Consider the following 21,565-nt stretch of genomic DNA (forward strand, 5'->3'; position numbering starts at 1 on the left):
GCAGAGGTGCTATTCCCTCCATCAGCTGTCCTCACTGCTGCAGGCAGGACCCGCGCCTCTGCTGTCCCTTGCTCAGCCATGCAGCCAGGCACCAATGCCTTGTATTATTTTTTACCTGCCCTATCTGTTATTCTACTGACCACAAGTTCTCACCTGTAAGATTTTCCCACCTCATGGGATTTCTGCTGTTCTGGGAGCAGCCTGGGATGGGGTTTTGCTCAGTGCTTTGGTTATAGGGAGCATTTGAGCCCTGTTTAAGTGCTGCATGACTCCTGGGGCTGGCAGCATACATCCACAACCAGTAAATAAAACCAGAAAAGGAAGAAAACGAGATTGCTTTGGCTTGAGAGTAGCAGGGGAAGAGCCTCGTGATGAAAATGCTTGAAAGCAGTCTACAGATCAGAACAGAAATTCTGTGATCCCTTCAGAGGGATAAATATTTCAGAAGAGTGGGTGCACATCCAGACCGCTGCTACAGCTCCAGCCCTGTGCAGTGTGGTCCTCAGCACCTTCACAAACTTTTAAAACCTCGAGCAACCAAATGCCCTTGTGTGCTGCTGACTCGCCGCGTTTGAGATAAACTGGCACTGCAACTCGTATTTCAAACATTTTTTTACTGATTTTACTAAATGCTTATTCATACATCAAAGGGTGTCTCCCCTCCAAAAATCACAGATAACATCCCGCAGTCCCTGCACACTCGGGTTATCCCTATCATAGGCCAGAAAACCCTGATGGTTTGGCTTTGGGACTTAGAAGCACAAGGATGCTGCATGGCTCCATGTTTCCCAGCCAGCCCTGTGCAACTCTGCAACGAGACTCCAGCAACAAACGAAACACACAAAACACATAAAATAATGCCATTTCCTTTAAAAACTAACAGGATGAGGCACTCACCGGCAGCCTGGTGGGGCATGGAGATGGGGGCTGGCCAGCTCCATCCCTCCCTGGGCAGCTGCAGCCTCCCTGGGGGAGCTGGGGGCCACGGCACAGCGCAGTGTACGCGGCTGCCAGCAAAACCTTTGCGGCAATTGTTTTTGTGCATTGCCGTTTGGATTTGCAGGTTTAACTATTTAAATTTAGCAAATTAATCCTTTGCTTAATTTAGAGGGGGGATAAGGGGGGAGGGAAATCACACGAGGCAGCAAGAGTCTGAGTGATTACGCTCTCATTAAAGCTCCTCTGCTGTCAGAGGAGGTAACAGAGGCGGAGGAGAGGGATAACGGCAGTGTCTCAGAACTAATGCCCTCTTAGGTTGTTTTCATCTTTTTTGGCTCTGTCAGGCACCAGTTCCCCATACCGGTATTCAATTCTTGCAGCAAGAAAAGCTGCCGGGATGGCTCATCCTCTGCCAGGGCTTCCCTCGCCGAGGCCCAGAGGACCCCAGACCCCCCGTAGCTCTTCTCCACCCCACTGGGCTCGCAGCACGGGGACTGTGGCTGCCGCTGTCTACGATGGCCACACCAATGCTGCTGCGACAGTATAAAGGCTGCACAAATGGCCATTACTGGTGTCCTAACACACCTGCGAAGACCACCTCGCCTCCCACCCTTTGTACAAATTGGAGAATAAAGAAGATGGTCCTGCCCAAACTGGTTTTCCTCTAAATAATTTGCTGCAGGATGGAGGATGAATGAACCAAGTGGATGAAAAGGGGCGAGCTTTTCAAACAGCCTCTCTTACATATCTAATTTAACTCTTTTTATATGCATCTCTGACCAAACTCAACGACAAATTCACAGTCTGACGTCTGGGGAATACTCAAAAAGGTAACGGTGGGGAAGGAAGAAGAAAGGGCACGCCTCCGTTTTCAGCAGCACTCACCATGCCTTTCTGCTTCTCAGTGGATTATGAAGGAGAAAGCAAGGAAGGAAAAAAATCCCCTTAAATTAAAATTATTTCTTGACCATTTTAGTATAGTAGAACAGAAAAGGGATGAAATCTCTTGAGATCTGTCATTCAGGAGACCAAAGCGGCGCCAGCCAGGATAACTAATTTTATTCCCAAATACTGTGAAATGTGCTGATACACACACCAGAGGGTTTATCACTGCTTCAGCAAGGCGAGGATTACCACCTGAATATGTTTAAACTGAAATTATGCTGAAATCAGTAGGAAGTGAATTCTGCCTCATTGCTTTAACAAAGGTGCATTTAAAGGCAATTACCAAAAATACCCTTCAAGGAGTAAATGGGTTGCAATTAAGTTATTACCAGTCCGGTGCCAGCATTCCCCAAGGACTGCTTGGATAATGGTTATCTCCAGGTGAAGAGTTCTGATTATCCCTTCTCCTTCAACTCCTCCTGGTGTGGATGTCCATCTCCTCCAGCCTGCCCTGGCCATGCCCATCCCCTCCAGCACGACACCACCCAACGCATCTGACGCATCTGACTGTCCCGCTGTCCTCGGGTGAAGCATGTGCCATCTTGGGGACTGGGAAGCTGAGACGGGTTGATGCAGATGTGCTTGGTACCTTAGAAACCTGATCATCATCCCTCCTTCTCCTCCTCGTCTCAGCCAAGCCAGAATTATGTCTGCTATCCCCTATTTTTCCAACAAGGACACGTGGCTGGGGTTGACTGACACTCGTGAGGTTAGGAATTCCTCTTTCCTTCTGTTATCCAGCCTGCCAGGGCTGCTTCCCTGTGCCAGTTCCCCTCCGGCAGGCACAGGAGGGCTGGTAAACAAAAAGCAAGGTCAACAGGGATCCTCCTTATCTGTCAAAAGGCCTCTGGAATTCGGTGCAATCATCAAGCTGTAGGGGAAAAAAATGCCCTTTTATAAACTGGTTTCACAGGCATGTGGGTAAGGAATGCGGGTAGGGAAATAGCTGAAATACTTCAAATGCACGAGTCCACAACAGTGCTGCTGCATCTTAATATTTATGTTGGTTACTAAATGCATTAACTCACAGATTTTAACATGTGCGGAGAAGGTTTATGCAGTGTTTCTGCACAGAAACCCCTCCTGCCCACGATCCTTTGGGCAGAACTGCTGCTGCCCCACAGATGTGTGGGGCAAGGGCTATGGGACCAGGGGGATGGAATCAGCCCCTTAATTAATTTTCAATGAGGAGAGCGCTATCTGCCTCAGGAGCCTTTGGGTATCATAGCTGGGGCTGGAAAGTAATTATTAACAAAACCAGGGAGGACTGCGCTCGGTCAGTATCGCAGCAGATTTCATCCCAGCTGGCTGAGCTGGGACTGGTCACGTTTAGAGCAAGAACCAACATTCAGGAATTTCTCCCAACTTTTTGTGCACCCCAGATGATCCAGCCCACTGCCTGATTTAGGGCTGAGAATTTTTTTCTGGGACTGTAAATATCTTACAGTGAATCATTTCTTGCCCAACCCTATTAAATGAGAGTCCCAGAAAATGGTTTGGAGAAATAGTTAGGCTAGTCCTTGCACAGTCACGCAATTTCTTCCCAAGACTAATACATACCAAGGAGTTTTACCAGCTCAGCTCAGCTCAGGGGCGGATGCAGGCTACACATAAATAAACCCAGCCTAAAACAGCCACAGCTGGGGACATGGAGGGAACCTCTGCACCAGGAGAGGGGAAGGTGCAGTTAATTACTGCTGAAAGAGATATTGCTGCAGGTGCCCTTCAAAGGATGGGATCTGGTTCCATCAATCTGCTCAATTACCATTTAATTTTGAGCCTACAACTGTTGCTGATTCCCAGTTTCCAGTCAAGGGCAATTATCTTTTGTTATTTCTTTGTCTCTGCATCTTTACGAGCCCATATACATTTAGATGCAGTTCAGGTTTACAGCAGTACATACCGCTGCTTTGCTTTTCTCTAGTGATTTATGATATGCTTAATACAGCCATTCGCAGCAATGCAATATTAACATAACAGTTCAATAAACAGGCTAAGGATGAACTGTTTTGAGTTTGCTTTTTTTCCCCTTTCCTCTCAGTTTCAGGGATGAGACCAAACTCCCTGCACAGCCTTCTCCTCCACAGCTTTTCCTAGCATTTATTTTGCTAGAGGCAGCACGGTGCCAGGTGGCATGGGCTGGTCAGTGGGATGCCCGCAGTGTGCACTGGGGGTGTGTGTGTCCATGTCTCCCCTCTTTGCTCTCCCTTTCTGCTTCAGCTGATGACAGAGTGAGCCATCTCATCTTCGCAAGGGCATCGCTGAGACCACCGACCCATTTCTTGTGGCCTGGGACAGAGCCAGCAGCCTCCCCAAGCATCTCCCTGCAGTTATCCCCAAAACCTGGCTCGGGATGCTGCGCCCGTGGGGCAGCCCCATAGCAGCAGGGACAATGGCAGAGCCCAAAAAGGCAGCAAAGGGTGTCAGAACCTGCAGCTGCACGGTCACAGATTCCTTTCAAGCACCAAAGGAGAATTGCTTTCCAAAATATATGTGCATGCTTAACAGCCGCCTGTTAGAGGGCAAATTTCAGTTTGAAAGCTTTCCCTCCGTCATCCCTTGGGTTGCAGAAGACTAAACAGATTGCAAATATGGAAAGGCCAGGAAAACCTTATCTGTTATCACACCTAACAGCTCTGCACTCATTCAAAGGCTGATCACTGGCTTTTTACCTGCTTGGTTTTGCAAAACATACCAAAGAGCTGATGGCCATAGATTTCTAATGTACCACATTAGCAATCTGGTCACCCAGCACTGGGAAGTATTTTGGTACTCATCTGTATTCAAAGAAAGAAAGGTAACTTCAAAAAACCCAAAACCTCCCACATGACACGCAAAACCAGGGAAAATAAAATATGTAACTACAGCAAATGTAGCTGTGAGGAAACAAGCCCTCTTGCCTGATGATGAATTATACTTTGCTTGCAACAGATGCAGCTCTTTATATTTGTTTTCTGCATAAATCTACATATTAGCCTGAAAGCAACTGTACGTGCTTTGTCTTGCCTTGGTTCCATCACTCACTGCTCTTTTCAGCTGATTGCCTTTGAGTGCGGGGCTTTGCTCTGGCAAACGGCCCCGTTTTGTGGCTTTTCCAGCCCCAAAATCACAACGAGGGAGCAGGCGAACATTTGCTGCATGCATGGTGGAGCTCATGATCTTTCTTCTGCTGGCCATTGGTTTCTGCCAAGGGAGATGGCACCTCCCCAGCCCCGAGCCATGGGCAGAGGTAGCACCCAAGGAAGCATGGAGGAACAAGCTAGGGTGGGTGCTGTGCCTGCATGACCCAGTGCCAGAGACAGGAGCTGCTGCAAGAGCCACGGCTCCTGTTCTGCAATTCAATTTATATCATCTATAATTTATTGCGTGATGCCAACCAGACAGCTTCCCTGGAGCTGGGATGACCGGTGAGATGGCTGTTGGCGTACTGCAGCTGCAGCTGGGCTGGCAGCAAATCCCCAGTGCAGATGGGCAGTGGGTTCACCCCAGGAGCCTTATTCCCTAAGAAAAGATGGAAGTGGGAGCATGCATGGGGTGCAGGTAGTAGTAGGAATATTCTGCAATCTCAGCCAGAAAAGGTGAAAAGGATAGGTATTGAATATAATTATCTTATTAAACTGTGAGCCCATGTTTTCAGCTTTTCTTAATCTTGTTTAACACTACTGGTGTCAAGTTAAATTATTTTTAATTGTTTTTACAAAATGTATCTGATGAATTTATTGTTTTCTCTATAGGATCTCCTGGAACATAATTCTCCAAGAGAATTTATTTTCCTCTCCTCAAAGGAGTCTTATTTAATATCTGTGCACTGGAAATTGAAGCGATGAAGCAAGTAAACAAAATAATGGGCACAGCCTTGTCCTACAGCCACGGTGAGCAACCTTACCCTCGTAAGCAAGAGCCTGGCTTGTTTTGCTCCTTCCCAGGATCCTACCTGTGCTTGCCAGCCTAAGGAGCTCCTGCTGACCCAGAGCCTGTCCCCTGCCCTGGGGAAGGCTCAGGGATAATCCCCTTTACTGGTGTCTGGTGGGAGGGAAGGCAGCTCCATCCCTGCCAAGGGCTCACTGGGTGGGTGCTCAGGTAAAAGCCAGGTGAAATGAGGGATGTCTTTGAGGCTGAATTTAACAACTGAAACAAACCATCACAATTTTGCAGGGTGAAAGCATTGCCTACAGGCAGCTAAGGGGCGCAGGAAAGCACGCAGGGAAGTCACTGGCACTGGTGACAGCGGAAAGGACAAGGGTACCAACAGTCCCCGCTCCCACTGGTCCCATAAAGCCATTTTCCATCGCAGAGAACGGGTGCAGAAACCTTTGTCAAAGTGCATTTAAATAAGGTTAGGGAACCGTAAGTTCTCGCAGGTGGAGCTGAAGGCTGGGGCACTCTGGAGGGTCCCAGGCATCCGTGGCTCTGCTGCCCTGCCTGGGTGCGGCATCTTCCCAACCTCTCCCTTTGCCTGTGGCATCAGGCCAAAGCCCTTTCCATGGCAGAAGGACCCCACCATTTGCAGGGACAGAGAAACATGCATTTCCCCCTCTCACACCCTCCATCCCCAATGAAAAAATCAAAAATCGAAAAGCTCTGTTTCTGGAAGCTCCCGCTATCGAGCAGCAGGTCAGAGGGATGCTGCCAAACTTGGCGCACAAATGCCAGGGTAGGACAGCAAAAAATAGAAAGCAAATTGCCACGACCTATTACTCTAGAGAAAAGATCTATTTCTGATATGTGCGCTGTTTAAACAGAGGTATCGCTAGTCGCAGGCTGTAACCCACTTAGGCAAAGCTTCAGGCACAAAGCAATGTCATTGCCAGCTCCTGGCTGCTTATTCACCAGCGATACCCTGGCAGACGCAGCAGCACAGAACAAGACCGATCTATGCTATCACAGAGGGAACAACATGGTACGTATTAAAAGGCTGGATTATTGGTGCACAGGGGTAATTTCCAGGTCTTTAGACTACAGCTTTGGCAGGGTGTGGGCCATTAGCCTGAGCTCCGAGCTTCCCCGTGCTGGGATGGGAAAGCAGATCCTCTCCAGTCCTGGGGACAGGGAGCTGGAGGCTGCAAGATGTGCCAGGGACACTGCCTCGGCCAACATGTGCTATGTAAACTCAACAGCATGCTGCCTTTCGCATAAGGTATGGTGACAGGCGATATAGTCCTTTAACTTCATCTGAGTCCGTGGGGCAAGAGGTCTCCTGCCTGCAGCCACAAAGAGGATTATCACTGACAAGCTCTCCGTATTCCCCGACCTGAGCCCTGTGATGCAGCAAAGAAGAAAATCACTCAGTGTGATGGAGAGAGATGTTATTGCTGAAGGCATCTCCCCCTAGTCCTGTTCCCAGCAAGGCTTCAAGATGTAGACAGAAAACTGAGCTCGAGGTGCTGCTATTTTGGCTCAGCAATTGGCATCAGGGTTACGCTGCATCTGAGAGGCTGGCTCCCCGACAGCAGATTCAGTTCCCTACGGTCATTCCAGGATAATATCTTGAACAAACCAACTGAATCTGTTTAAATGCCTTAATAATGACCATACTGAGCGCAGGAGTTCTGAAGTGGTAGGTTTAATCTAGCTCGTGTGAGCTTTATCTGTTTATTTCACAGGACCCTCACAAGGCAGCAACTCCATCTTCAGCTATTCCTAAGCTGCAAAGTGGGCGGGCTGGGTATTTCTGACTGTGCTGCAAGAAAGTGTGGGACCAACATTTGCATTTCTCTGCAAGAAAGCCGGGTAGTAGAGCTAAGGTAGAGAAGAAAAAACCTAAAGTTAACTCCCAGGACCGCCCCAGACTATATACATGGTAGGGCAGCATAGCACATCACTGCTGTGGATGTTTAGGTCCCCAAGGCTCATACTGCAGCCCGGGCTTCGGCAGTGGCCTCATGCTGCCAGTTTTCCCACTGGAACTGGAAGTCGGTGAAACAGAAAGTGAATAATCCTCTTAGCGGGGCTGGCGCCGGCTGCCATCACCCGTGCTGCGCTCCAATTAACACCAGTGGCTAAGCCTTGCTGGAGGTTTTGTTATTAATTACGTGAGGGAGGATTGAGCATGCTTAGTGCATGGCTGCTTGGGCTGGGAGAAAGGAGATGTCCTAAAATAACTCACAGGGAAAAAAAAAAAATTAATGCCTTGAAAGCAGCACTGAATCAGCACTATCCTTGTGATGGAGGACAGACCCCAACGGCCACCCCAGTGTGGTGAGGACCAGTCCCCAGTGCCTCTGCTTGTGCTGGGGCTCACCACAGACACCCCCGTAAACCAGGGCTTGGGACATGCTCCTGAAAGCCCAAAGCTGCTTTTCCCTGGAGGCGGCAGGTCTGGAAATGGCCCCAAGGTGTCTTCTCTGAGAGCTGGTGGTGTGATTGGAGCTGAGCTTTCACTTTGCCCCCCAAACCGAACCCCTTTCCCATCTATAAGTGTCAAACCCTCCACAAAATACAGCTCAAGTATTGCTTCTACATCAACATGATTTTTAAGTGGGAAGCTAACCCTTGCCACTTTTCCAAGCCAACACTTAATCTACACCTGATTCTTTCAAACAGAGGGATGTGGAGTACCTTGGTTTGTGTGAATGCAATTTCTGGAGTGTCAAAGTTGCATGGCCCTCAAAGGAAAGTCTTGTTTGAAACACAGAATTTGGTATTTTTCAAAGATTTTCCTCTGGGAAAATGCAAGAAGAACCACCCCCTGCCAAACATACAAGACAAGACGGGACTGCCGCTGCAGCATCCCCCGCTGCCTCCCCCCAGCCCAGCCGGGGAGAGGGACCCATTGCACCCACCCTGGCTGCCACCCAGCTGGTCCCACCCTGCCCTGCACCTCGGCACTCCTGTCTTGCTGCTTCTTGAATAACTCCTATGTTTTAGCACACTTGATAGCTTTTCCATTTAACAGTGAAACCCCATAAGTAATGAGAACGTGGTTAAGATAAAAGAGGCTGGCTACATTAAATAGAGAATTGCTTCAGCAGGCACAAACCAGCGCTTTTCCACAGGACTGCCAGATAAAATTGTGTGTGGCTCTAAAGGGACACGATGCTTAAAAATAATCTGCTTTGTCCCAAATGCTTTTAAAATTGCTCAAGATTGTTACATACTGCAGAAGGAGATATTCCCCAATTCTGCTTTGGTTTTTTTGTAACTCTTTGGGCGGAGGGAAACAGGAATATTGCTGGCACCCAAGAAGGTGCAATTCTGACAGCCCAGGGTTTGCTGCAGTGAAAAGGATTGCTCAGGCTACCCAGCTCTGAAGACATGGATGCCTTACAAGGATGGCTGAAGAAAGCACTTCTTTCCAGAAGCTGCTTTTCCCATATTTCCTGTGCCTGGAGGCTCTGTGGGAAAAACTGGACAAGGCAGGAGTGTGGGCAGGCACGTGTGCCCAGGCAGGTCTGCCTGCAGCTCCTCATGCAGGCAGCTTCCTCCCCTTATCACATTCGTCGGAACAAAAAGCGTGTAATTCTTATGTTGCAACACAATTGGAAAGAGATTAGCCTCAGAATGAGATTAGAGGAGCTATTAATTGAATGGGAATTAATAAGTGCGCAGCTCTTGGATGCTGGGGTTTAGAAAGAATTAAAATAATTCTTGCGGGGTTGGGAGGAAAAACACCTTCAAGGCTGAGGCAGGACCGACAGACAGCACACCGCACCGGCTCTTCCCTTTTCAAGAGTATAAGCTTATTAGTGTGGTTGTGTGCTCAGTGCTCCTCGGGATCCTGTTTAAGGAGGTCAGAGGCAGAGGCGGACAGTGATAGCTGCCTACAGATCCAATTAGGAATGACTTTCCCAGCCGGCTCCTTTGCCTTTTTGCTGTCATTAACAACTCCGGACAGACCTGGTGTGTGGGGCTGGGGCAGATGGAGGAGCATTGCCCACCTCCTCCCACAGCTCCCTCAGGGCTGTCTCTCGGCTTGGGCAGAGGGAGCATCACATCTTCTCCCTCTCCACCCTAGGCATGATACCCCAGACAGTGGCACTGCTGTTCTGCCCCGGGGCATCTCCAGCCCATTTCCGAGGGACGCTAACCATTACTGGGGAGCAACAGCTGTCCCTTTCTGCAGCTCACCTGCTCTAGAAAATGCTTGAGGATTGTCTGTTCCAGGGGTAAGAGCACAGAGGAACTGGGGACAAAGCAGGAGCAGGGACAAGTCATGCTGTCAGGAGCCTGAGAAATGCCATTTCCCCAGAGTACACAGCAGGTTTGCAGAGACTCAGGACCAGAGCTCAGTTTTGCAGCCTTCACCCCTCAGGTTTTTGCTGAAATACAGCCCGGGAGCTCCCATGTTTCTGCAGGTTGTGTGCATGTAGCTTTCCAGGGATCACACATGGAGAGGAGTGATGTGCAGGCTGCTCCCTGAGGGTACACATGATTTTTCCAGGCAGTAGGCAAGTACAGCATCATGTACAGCATCACTTCTCTGGGATGGCTTCTCCTCCATGTACAGCATCACTTCTCCTCTGGCGTGGCTTCTCCTCCATGTACAGTTCTGCCAGGGCTCAGTCTCACAGGGCTGTTTCCTCCCCTCCCTGTAAAAGTTATTCTAATTTTCCTGGTCATGGAGGGCTGGCCATGCCAGGGGCTGCCACTGGATTTCCCGGGCTGGAGAAGCCAGCGGTGCGCAGCACAGGCAAAATCATTTTTGCCATGAGTGAGATTGGAGCCACATTTTCCGATCAATGAATTTCACTCAGAATGGTCCAGCTGCTACTGAGAGCATGGTTATGTGAACATGTCTTGTCCGAGTCATTAAAACAAATTAAATATCACTCCTATGGCTCACGGCAGAGTGGCCAGCAGCACCTGTACACTGGGTTTTCCCATGGGACCTCAGCTGCTCTGAAGCCCCTCTGAGACACTAAAGACCCAATTTACTCATTTTTAAGAGCCCTGAGCATTGATACCCTGCTGAACGGAGCCAAATACACACCTTGTCAAAACAAAGGGACTCAAAGCAGAGCAGGTGGGGGGCTGCCTGCCCAGCACCCCCCAGCCTGGGCTGGACACCCCCTCTCCTGGGCACAGCTTGTTGCTCTGCCCATCCCCAGGTGGTTTCTCTGCTGCCACCCTGTCGCCATTGTATCTGCACTGAACGGCCCCTTCCCTCCTGCTGTGGGGAAACAGGGGTTCCCCTGGTGCAGAGCAGCATCTGGAGCCAGAGCCTGCTGCAAAAGACAAGGGAGGGACCCCCGGAGCTGGGGCTGCACACCCCACCAGCTCCCAGAGCGCCCCACGGACCCGACCGTGGGCTCCCACCTGCCTCCGGCCCCTCACTGCACAGCCCCCCCGGGGAAGCAGCTTGTTTCAAGATGCTGAGTCACAATCCCAGCCAAACACCAAATATAACATCTGCAGCCTCTCGCGCTTGGGGATCGCAGGTAGATCTTCGCCTGTCCCGAGCAGAATGTGCTGCAATGAGACATCCAAGTCCCAAAAGGCTCCTGTGAGGCAGTTAGATACTTGCAGCACCTCACTTACACCCACACCTTAAAAATGGTGCTGGAATAATTTCCTTTAAAATTTCCAGACACAAAAGCTAGCTTAAGGTCACACCAAGAAACCTTTCAACTGCCCTTGATATACTCCTCAAGAAAAAAGCAGTCCATGCAAAATTCATCAAATAAATCAAATTAAGATTAAAAATATTAATTTAGGATTAATTAGAATCTCTCTCAAGGATCCAGTAGATTTGCCGTTGTAGCTGTTGCTACTGCAGATTAATATAAGATGCACCCACGAACATTTCAGGCTGCTGAACGGCAGACTGGAAGGTGCAATACACTTGATTATGCAGAGCACTAGGCTAATACATTTTGCTGCATCTCCCCTGTCGTCTGTGCAAGCTGCTGAAAAGCAGCAAGAGGTGGGCTCAGGCAGAGCTGGAGCTCTGAAATCAGAAACACAAGTTCTTTACTATCCTTTAGCTTTTTCCCCAGTGCCTATAGGAATTCTGCTGTGTCCGAGCTCCTTCGGACAAGGTACAGGATTTTTTTTTCCCCACTTCTACCCGCGTTGTACCAAAAAGGCTCAGGTTTTCCTACTGCATTAGTTTGCAACACTGCCTGTAAGGTGGCAATCAGGCGGGCAGTCGCGCTTTTGGGCATTCAGATCGGGCTTTATTTGAAGGATCTGTCTCCTGAACTGTGTTTCTAGGGAGGTGGCTAAAAACCCCAGAGACCAGCCAGCCTGAAGGCAGAGCATAGCCCCAAAGCATCCAATTTGCAGTGTACTCACATTCATCTTCTGCGCCGGGCTCCTCTTTCAAGCCATTTTGCGAGAGATCCCAGGCACTTGTCGGGCCAGGCAGAACCCTGCACCGGCTGCCTACAGCTCCGTTCCCTCCTTCCCCTGCCTGCCGGTGGCCATTCCTCCGGGACTTGTCAGCTGAGTTGAAAAATAGACTTTTAATTCACTTGGCATCAAAGATTCCGGCTTAACTCTTCCCAGCAGCTGTCATGTCCCGCCAAAAGAGCCGTGGTGCCAATCGTTTCCAATATAATCTCCTCTCCGAACAACTAGAAGATGCTTGAACTTGTCTTAACCCTCTGGATGGATGGAGATCTCTCCGCAACGCCAGGAGAATATAATGCTGCTCTTTCCAAAAGCCTTCCCTTTCACATGCCTCGACCTTGCAAGGGAAATCCTGTCTCATTTGAATTATTCATAATACTTTCTGTTCTGCCAGCTCCAGCATACATTTTCAATCATTAATATGTCATGACTTTTTATCCTTTTGGACTTCTATCTTTCCTCCTATATGACTTGCCGCTTTCAAAGTAACACCGTTGTGGCTATATTAATTAGCATTCATCTGATTTACTAAACAAAAATATGTCTCCATCCTAATGCACGCCCTTCCTGGTGGGAAATGCCACTTGAACAGCTCTGGGAACAGGGACAGCACCGGCTGGTTCTAGCTAAAGCAGTGCAAGCCATGTTTGGAGCTCACGCTTTTGGCAGCATTTCCCAGCTTGCAAGCCTGTCTGGTGATGGAAGGCAGGGTAGGTTTCCAGCATCATAAGAAAAAAACCCGAGGAAGGTAACCGTGCTGTGAACTCCATAAAAGAGCTCGTTCTCTTTTTAATTAAAGCTGATGGCAAATTATGGCATTCTTGATGACGGTGGCCGGGCCAGGCTCTGCTCCCCACGGTGCTGCCGGGCAGGTGCATCGCTCTGGCTTGCACCAGGACCCGTCCCTGAAGCTTTGCCCGGTGATACGGTTTGAGGCAATCCCAGACGTGCCCTGGAGCCTGGAAATGAATTAAACTGCCCGGAGGATCCTCACCCCTCCTGCATGGAGCCCAGCTGGGACCCTGGATGCCTGAAGCTTCGCCGCAGCAGCTGAGCCCCCCGCTCCTTTCAGGTCCACTCTCTCCCACGGACAACACTTATTAATAGAAAGTCGGATGGAGCAATTAGCCCGTCGCCAGGAGGCTAATGCTTCTCTCAGCTCCCGCTGCTCGACTCAGGGCTGGAAGAGCTGAAATTTCTGTCCCGTTATCTGAAGAGTGAAATGACATTTCAGCAGCGGGGGACTCCTGCCAATAAAATTGCAGCCTGAACTCATTGCTTTCATTATCCCTTAAATTATTTTCTGTACTTGATGTGGGGTTATTGCTAAGGCTGGGCTGTGTACATGGAAGAAGAAGGGTGAAGGGCACCCAGCTGCTGCCCCAGCCCCAGCCACCCTCAGCGTGAGATGCATGGACTGCTGCAGCTCCTATCTAGCTGAAATAGGAACATATAACCCACTCTTAGGGGTTAATAGAAATATAACCCACCAATTTCAACGGAATATCCTTGTTTATGCATTTTACATAGGAATCAAACCTGGTTTAATAACAGGAATACGGTGGGATCCTGAACTATTCATCATCGCGGTGCCCAGGACAGATGGACACATGCACACTTGCAGGCTCCTGCTCCACAGATGGGTTTGTGGAGCTTTTCTACACTCCCAATTTATTGCAACCACGTCTGATCTTCTAGCTAATAATCCACCAACAGCTGAGTTTGTGCAGCCAGAGGCAGCGGCCTGGGGGGAGCGAGGTGGGTGGCCTGGGCCGGGCGAGTGCCCGTCCTCCCTGCGGCACCATGCCTGACCTCGAGCCGGGACTGCTCGTCACCGTGCCAATACCAGCATTTCACATTTCACTTAAGCTATGCAAGTGTTGGCTGCCTGCTCCAACCCATAATTATATGGCAAATTACTGCACATTTCCCAACAACTAAATTATCATGGGGTTTTTTTCTGCAAAGAAGTGAATATTGTAAATATTTACCCTGACTGATACTACAGCTGAGAGTGTGAAGCTGCACTTTGGGGTGGGCTGTCCTTGGCTCAAGCAGCGGATAGCTCTGGGATCAAAAACTCTGGGAAACTATTTCTCAGAGTTAGTGGGATTTTTGAAATCACTGATTGTGAACCGAGAGGTAACTTCTAACCAGCATGGCTGGGAGTTGCATCCTAATTTTACTGAAGGTGATTAAAGGTGGGATGTGGGGAGGAGGACCCTGTCTTTTTTCTGCTCACGTGTGCTCATAAAAATTTGTTTTTCTTGCTTCGGATCTTCCATCCCTTTAGGCAGGACAGTTTTGTCCCTGACTCGCTTGGCGCTGTGAGCGGTAATTAATGAACTGTCCATAATGTCCTATACATTCAAAACAAAAGATACTATAAAATACAAACCATTATGGTGCATAACCTACTGTATTTGGGCTCGAGGTAGAAATGACAAAGAGCTTCAAGCGTTAGGCACATGCAAACTGCAAAGCTTGTTCCCCCTTCTAAAGAGTTTTAAACTTGAACCCTCCATCTAAATTCGGTGGTAGTTGTGCTGGCTCATTTCTCTCTCTCTGGCACTGGATCCACTAAGATATTACATATCTCGGTATTTTCTAGCATGCAGTTAGCACCTTGTACTGAATACTCCCAGGAAATTACAGTGGCCTACAGGTAAAGTAGTAGCAAGGTCCTTCCCTGGGCTGGCAGCTGCCTCGGCGGCGGGGAGAGGAGGGATCAGGGTACGAAGTGGAGGCTCCATGCCTGCTGCCGAGGTGCAGAGCTGCTGGGGCTGCCCCATGCCATGGCCGCCCGGGGCAATGGGCATGGCCAGCCCCAATGGTAACGATCCTTTGGGTCTCTTAATCACCCCTTTTCCAATGTAGGATTAGGATTTTCTATAATAGATTTCTTCTAATTACTTAAAAGTGTGGACCACAAACAATGGAAACTCTGCAGCTAAGTTTTTCTTGATGCTGGTGCTGATATCTTTTTCCCAAGCCCAGACTTTGAATACATCACAGCAAATGCTCACGTTTCCCCAGATAATTGCTCTGAAGCTGCTGCAAACACATTGCCTCCCTTGCTGCCGGCACAGACCACAAAGCCTACGCTGCCTGCAAGCGCATCGCAGTGCCTAAAGCAAGGAGGGAGTGCCGGGCTGGGCGGGGGCTGCAGGCAGGAAAGCCATAGCTGGAGAAGAAGCTGTACAGAAGTCCAGCCCAGATCTGGTACGCTTCCCCCACGGGGTTGCGTGACCTCCATCAGAAAGGATGAGCACCCAGCACCCCTCCCAGCCTGGTGCTGGGTGCAGCACTCCTTGTTGGGTCCGCAATACCACATCCACCTCCTCTGGGATGCTGCAGGCTCCTGAGCTAATCTCATCACGCAAATAACATACCACTGCCTTGCGGGAGGCCACAGATTATTTTCATAGCCTGAGTCCTGAAGAAGCTATCGAGTATGGTTGGGGAGCATGGCACACTGCAGAGCAGCGGCAGCTGTGCGGTGCTGTGGTACAGAGCAGCTGGGTGTTGGGATGATGTTCTGGAGATTGGGGACTAAGGAGATACTCAAGGTAATGGATTAAAAAAAAATAATCAAGCAATAATCATGTGGATTCAGCAGTGTGAAGCCCCTGGGCCCCTTGTTTCCCCCTTGGGTGCCAGGGAAGCTCCCATATTTGCTGGGCTCCATATAGTAGATCCTGCAAATCCAAATGCTGCTGTGCTCACAAGCGCCTCAATTACAAAGGCTATTTTGGGCAATAACTACCCTCCCCCCAAAAATTAAAAAAACAGGTAAACTTCTAACAAAGCAAGAAAGCCTGAGTTTTGGCTTCAGTGCATCCCTGAAATGCAGCTCCCCCACGGAGAGACTCCCTACGCCCCCCTTTTGCTGGCAGCTGCAGGGCTGTGCTCGTGCTTTGCTGGGGCTGCTCCTGCCTCTGCAGCCGTGGGACGAGGCACTGAAGGCAGGCGCAGGAGCTCGGCTCCTTTGTGTACCACAATTTCACCACCCTTGTGTTGTTGGATTTGCATTTGAAGCTGCTATTAACCACCAGGGTAACAAGGGGCCTGCGCAAAATTTGGAATAGTGGAAGATAAAAGTAACCCAAAGAAAGGCTGTGAATGCCTTGATTACGCCTGGCTGGGAAGTGCTGCATTTGTGGCTGATGCCGCTTGCTGGGAGCGAGGCAGTGCTGTACCAACACAATTCCCCATCAGCAAAATGTTCAGGCGGGGAAGTAGTTTAGGGCTGGGAGAGCTGCAGCTCGGGAAGATGCATTGGGGAGGAGCCAACAGCATCCTTTGCCTGAGCATCAGCAGGTGCCTGGGGCTGGGGAAGTAGAGGGGCATGGGAGAGGTGGGAATCTCTTCAGAGAGCTAGAGGCCGATGTGGGATAGCATATGTTCTCTTCTGCAGCGCTAATGCAATCTTCTCACCCCTAGGCTCCTGTGTTAAAGCTGGCAGGGTGGGTTAGATGCTGGGATGCTGTGCCCCGCACACAGGGAGGTGCTGCTTCAGCCCTCCCCAGTCCCCTCTCCCTGCTGCTGCCCTCGCCCTCACCCAGGAAATACTCCTCCTCAGGCCCCAGGTGGCAGTTCTTTGCCTCCCTCCTTCACGCCAGCTCAAACACAACCCAAAACTTCCCCATCATCCCTCACCCTGTGGTCCCAGAAGCTGAGGTTACAGTCCTCACTCTCACCCATCACCAAGGCTTCAGAGAAAGGCAGGAAAAAAAAAGGTCTGGCTGTCATCTAGAAGACACCTGGACAATACATTTGGCCTGGCCTCTGCAAGAAGCTACTCATCTCTGCAGCGTGCCATTTGGGTGGTCACTGCCTCTCGCCATCTCTCTGCTTGTTGCTGTTCACCAAAGAGGACATGGGCTTCCTGAGGTTAGCTTGAAGGATACAGAGCCACGCACAGACCATCTGCTCCACAGGGCCAGTCTCCCGTGCCATCCACCTGCAGAAGCAGGGAAAAAAGGATGGCAGGAGGCAGCAGAAAGGCGTGGACTGTGAGCCATCACCAGGACCGGGCACCGTGGATCCAGGACCGCGTACACCCACATCTGCCACCACATGAGCACAGGCATCTCTGGCAACAGAAACCCAAATCCCATGCCATCGTTCAGGGGATGATCACTGAAGGAAACCCGCACTGTATTTCAGTTGTCTTTAATCAAAGGGCTGTGCTAAGTCAACCTGGCAAAAACTAATAGCTTGGAGGACTCGCCCTGAAATAATCTGCATACATATTTCATCAAGTCACGTTTAAAACTGCTGAGCCAAGGGGAGGGCTGCAAGGGGCACCTGTGGTCTGGGCTCCTTTGCTGTGGGGACCAGTACACGTGGCATCCCCTGAGCTGCAGGGGAAAGGCAGCACAGCTCAAGGGGTAACAATAGTTGGGACTGTATTTACCCCAGGGGCATTTCACACGTTATCACCAGAGCTACAGAAACCTTCTGTTAGAGAATTAAATAGTCACCCAGAAATAAGCTGTTATTTTTGTTAGAAACCATTTGAATCACTGTCATCCCTACCCAAATGAGAGGGCACTGGCTGCTTTCCCCTTCCCACGGTGCAACCAAGTTAAAGATGGGTGGTTGAAGCCACCGCATCTCCAGCAGCAGCATCTGCTCCCATCCCACTGCTGAGGACCTGGGTACCAGCAGCACCTGCTCCAGGGCTCCCACCGGCAGCCGCCCCAAGCCCAGCCTCCCCAGGGTGCGTAAGGCAGAGCAGACCCTGCTGTTCTGCACACCAAGCGCCGCCTGAACGTGCTTCCCAGCCTTTGCTGCTCATGTTTAAGGGAACGGGGGAACAGAAGACAGACAAAACCTCATCTCTTGCTATTGCTGCCTTCCCAGCCTCTCTCTGTCACACGTGGTATTGGCAAGAACAAGCAGCTACATAAAGTTCACAGGTTTCACGCAGTTCCTTCTGTTTTAATTAAATCCCACTGTCATTTTTATTTACTTAAAATTTTGCCTTCTCAGTCTGCTCGCTCAGCTCGTGTTGTAACTATATAATTAGCACCAGTCATTATGTAGCTCCCCAGAGTTTTCAAAGTTGGCAGATTTTTTTCATGCATTTTAGGTTTTTAGAATCCAGTAATAACAATTTTGTAATTAAAAATATATCATTTGCTCGGAATGCGTAGTTCAGCACAGCTGCCTCCTTACGCAGCCAGAAGCTCAACACTGTTAAATCTTTCCCAGGTCAGTGGTGAGGGGCAGGTTCTTCCCACATTTCCATCTGTCAGACATTCAAGGGTTAACTCTGCTGTATACTTTTAAAGCCATGTTTTATTTCATTATTACAAGTGTATTGTGAAAATTAATTGGCAGGTAGGTAGTAGAGCAGATTAAAATGCATTAACATTTATTGCAAGCTCTGTTTATATGCTTCCATTTATTTCTGGGTGACTGTGGCTGGCAGTAGCATGTTGTTTTTAGCACGGCAGCCTTTTAAATATGCCACTATAGTGGGGCTTTGTTTATTTCCTTGATGCATATTTGAAAGAGACATTTACTTAACAGGCCTGATCTAAAAGAAAACCCGCTGAATTCAAAGAGGCATGGGTAGCTTTAGGGCTGCAGACAGGCTTGCAGTTTTAAGATGAGGTTCTGCAAACGGGTACCAGACACAGCTGCGATGCGCTCGGGGCTGTCCAGGTCTAGCTAGCCTGTTCCTGCAATTCTGGGTGGGAGCAGCTCTCACTCCCGGGAAATTCAGTGGCAACAAGGACTGTGACAAACCGAAGCATCCCCAGAGAAGCCCCTCCCTCGTGCTGTGCAGCCTGCAGGCAGGCACCAGCAGAAGGAATGAGAAGGGAGAGCAGCAGCGTGTTTCCAGCCAAAGACCTGCTGGGCAGGAGCTAGCACCCGGCTCCCGTCCGTCGAGAGGTGTTCTCAGGAGCCGACGTGCACGCAGAACAAAACCCAGCCTGCAACAGGGATCCCGCACAACACAAAGCCTGCCCCTCTATTTCAGCAGACGCCAAACCACTCTAACCAGACATGGGTCCCAGTAACAAAAAGCATCGGTGCAGCGCTGGGCAGTGCCTCAGTTCACACCCACTCTGTCCGAGGCTGTGCTGCTGCGGGGCACCCATCACTCACCCACTCATACCCAGGGCACCCATCACTCACACCCTTCCTCTGCCACATTTCCTTCGCCTCTTATCTTAAGATGGTGTTGCTGTGGCCATGGACCCTGTTTGAGGTTTCTAGCTTGAGTTTAACACAGCATCCCAAGATGCCTGAAGAAAAGCTCCTCAAAAGACAGATCAATTATTTGCTCAAGTTATTAACCGGCGATAATGGCTTGTTATGAAAACTAATATTAAGGCATTTAAAAAAAATGCTTTGACCTGGTAGAGTAATGGCTCCTTTATAAATCCTCTCTGTGGTTCATTAACCTGATAGACAGTGCCAGTTGCTATGCATGCAGAATTGTGTGGTGTTTGAAGTGGGCTGCTCAGCCTGCAGAGCCTCTCGTGCTGCCTTCGCCTTCTCCTCCTCCTCCTCCTGCTCCGCTGGGGCTGCCTTGGCTGGCCAGGACTGGACATGGTCCCCCAGTACCAGCTAGTGCCTTTCAATGCATGTCCCATTCACCGGCCCCAAGTCCATGAAACAACAGAGACTGGGATAAAGCAATTCCAGAGGAATACAGCGCCAGCATGACTATTCAGGCAAGAACAGCTCGATCATTCATTTTAATTAAACTCGAGGAGGTTGATAGACAGCAGTCACCTCTGAAAGATGGGTATCGCTTCATAACCCCTCTTCAAAATTGCCTTCCCTGAGGTTAGACTTAAAGAGATCAGTCTAATTCCTCAAGCATAAAATATTTTAGGAACATATTCAAACCTTGGCATGCCAGACTGCGATTAATCAGAAATTCGATTTTAAATGTCTTCTCAGGGAGAAATACAATCATATGAAACAACGTTTCTTCTTCAAAGAAAGTGAAAAAGCTGAAGTGACAGTGTGGCAGACCCCAGACCAGGGCTGCAGGAGCCCCAAGCCCACCCCTGGGCTGGGGTGGGAGGGCACCGTCCAAGGCTGGGGAAACAAAAACTCAGTATTTTCATCAGTCTGTGCAGGAGGTGGAGTTTTTGTCTTTCTTCACCATGCCTTATCAAGGAATCACACCAGAGAAGCACCTGGTAAAATACCAGCCCTGAAGGGACTTGGGTGGAAAGTGCAGCTAGAGTGAACAAAACCCATAAAACGCTCTACTTGGTGTTGGTAATTAGCTACTCTTGAATCCGCTTAATTGCCAGCTTTAAAATTTGTGCCACAGCTTAGCTGTCATCGGTAAGGCCCAGAAGTGAAGATATGTATGCGAATATACACAGGGTGTAACCTATAGCAAAGATACAACCCGTAGCAAGGATACAACCCACTTGTTCCTTACAGCTCCACCCTTGCCCAGTCATCTGCAGCAAGCAGTGAGGCTCTGACCACCTCATTGGGCAACAATCAACATTTTAGGTCAAAATCTCTGTGCTTCGGGGTTGCTAGGTGCTGCACTGCTGCCTGTAACGCGCCTTCAGAGCGGGCACGAGGGGTGGCATAGAGAGGACCGAGCACCAGAAGACAGCCTGTGATACCAGGAGGAGGGGAAGGCACAGGTCATGCAGAGGTGCCGGTGCTGCCGTGGGGAACCCAGCCCCTGAACTGTACTTCTCCCATTTATTTTCGTGTTACCTCCTTCTCAACCTCTGCCCGCAGGCGGGCGGCAGTGGTGCAGAAACCACACCTGACACGCAGGGCAGCGGCGTCGCCTCCTGCGGGAGGGGGGATACTCCAAGCACTCAGACTAAATCACTGCTTCTGTTTACTTACAAAGATGAAGTTAGGCTTTCTGCTAAAACAGCAATAAAAAACAATCCCAAACTAATGTAATCTTCTGCTAGCAAAACCCCACCTGCTTATCTGATCACAAGCAAAGTGCGACAGCATCCCAGGGATGCTGAATACAAATGGGCTGGGGTTAAGCGTTTCCAGGCCTTGGGAGATTTAACTTATAAAGCCATGTTTTATTTCTCTGAGCTGTTCTCAAGCTGGTTTCAAAACATACGTGTCATTCCATTTTCACATCTTTGTATTGCTTTGGGCTTTGAAATATCTTCTTTGCCAGCTGAAGCTGAGCTTACAGTAAGCCATCAATATCAGCCATTCAGAATTAATGCCAAGAACTCCCAGCTAATATTTTCTTCATCAAAAGAGATCACTGGAGAAAGATCCTAATAAGTCTTTGTCCTTTGTAACAGTATTAGGATGTAAAAGCATTAAACAGCAATTACGGGTTATCTGGTATGCAAATGGCTATAATTTGGATTTATGAATAAAGTATACTTCTAATATGGCTAAAGTGCACAGC

The 21,565-nt window shown here is 49.4% G+C and overlaps 1 protein-coding gene across 2 annotated transcripts in view; it reads right to left on the reverse strand.

The window, feature by feature from the left end:
* Nucleotides 1-21,565, reverse strand: part of LOC119156743 (schwannomin-interacting protein 1) — a 183,260-nt gene that overhangs the window by 46,562 nt on the left and 115,133 nt on the right. The window contains exon 1 of one of the 2 annotated variants that reach the window (XM_037407018.1): nt 12,118-12,342. The exons of the other annotated variant lie outside the window; for it this stretch is intronic. Within the exon in view, the coding sequence (XP_037262915.1) occupies nt 12,118-12,123 (6 nt within the window). The 5' untranslated portion in view covers nt 12,124-12,342. Of the gene's footprint in view, nt 1-12,117; nt 12,343-21,565 lie in introns of those variants that run through there. 2 annotated transcript variants of the gene reach the window in all.

The sequence above is a fragment of the Falco rusticolus genome, chromosome 13 (assembly GCF_015220075.1).
Source record: "Falco rusticolus isolate bFalRus1 chromosome 13, bFalRus1.pri, whole genome shotgun sequence".
Classification (NCBI taxonomy): Eukaryota; Metazoa; Chordata; class Aves; order Falconiformes; family Falconidae; genus Falco; species Falco rusticolus.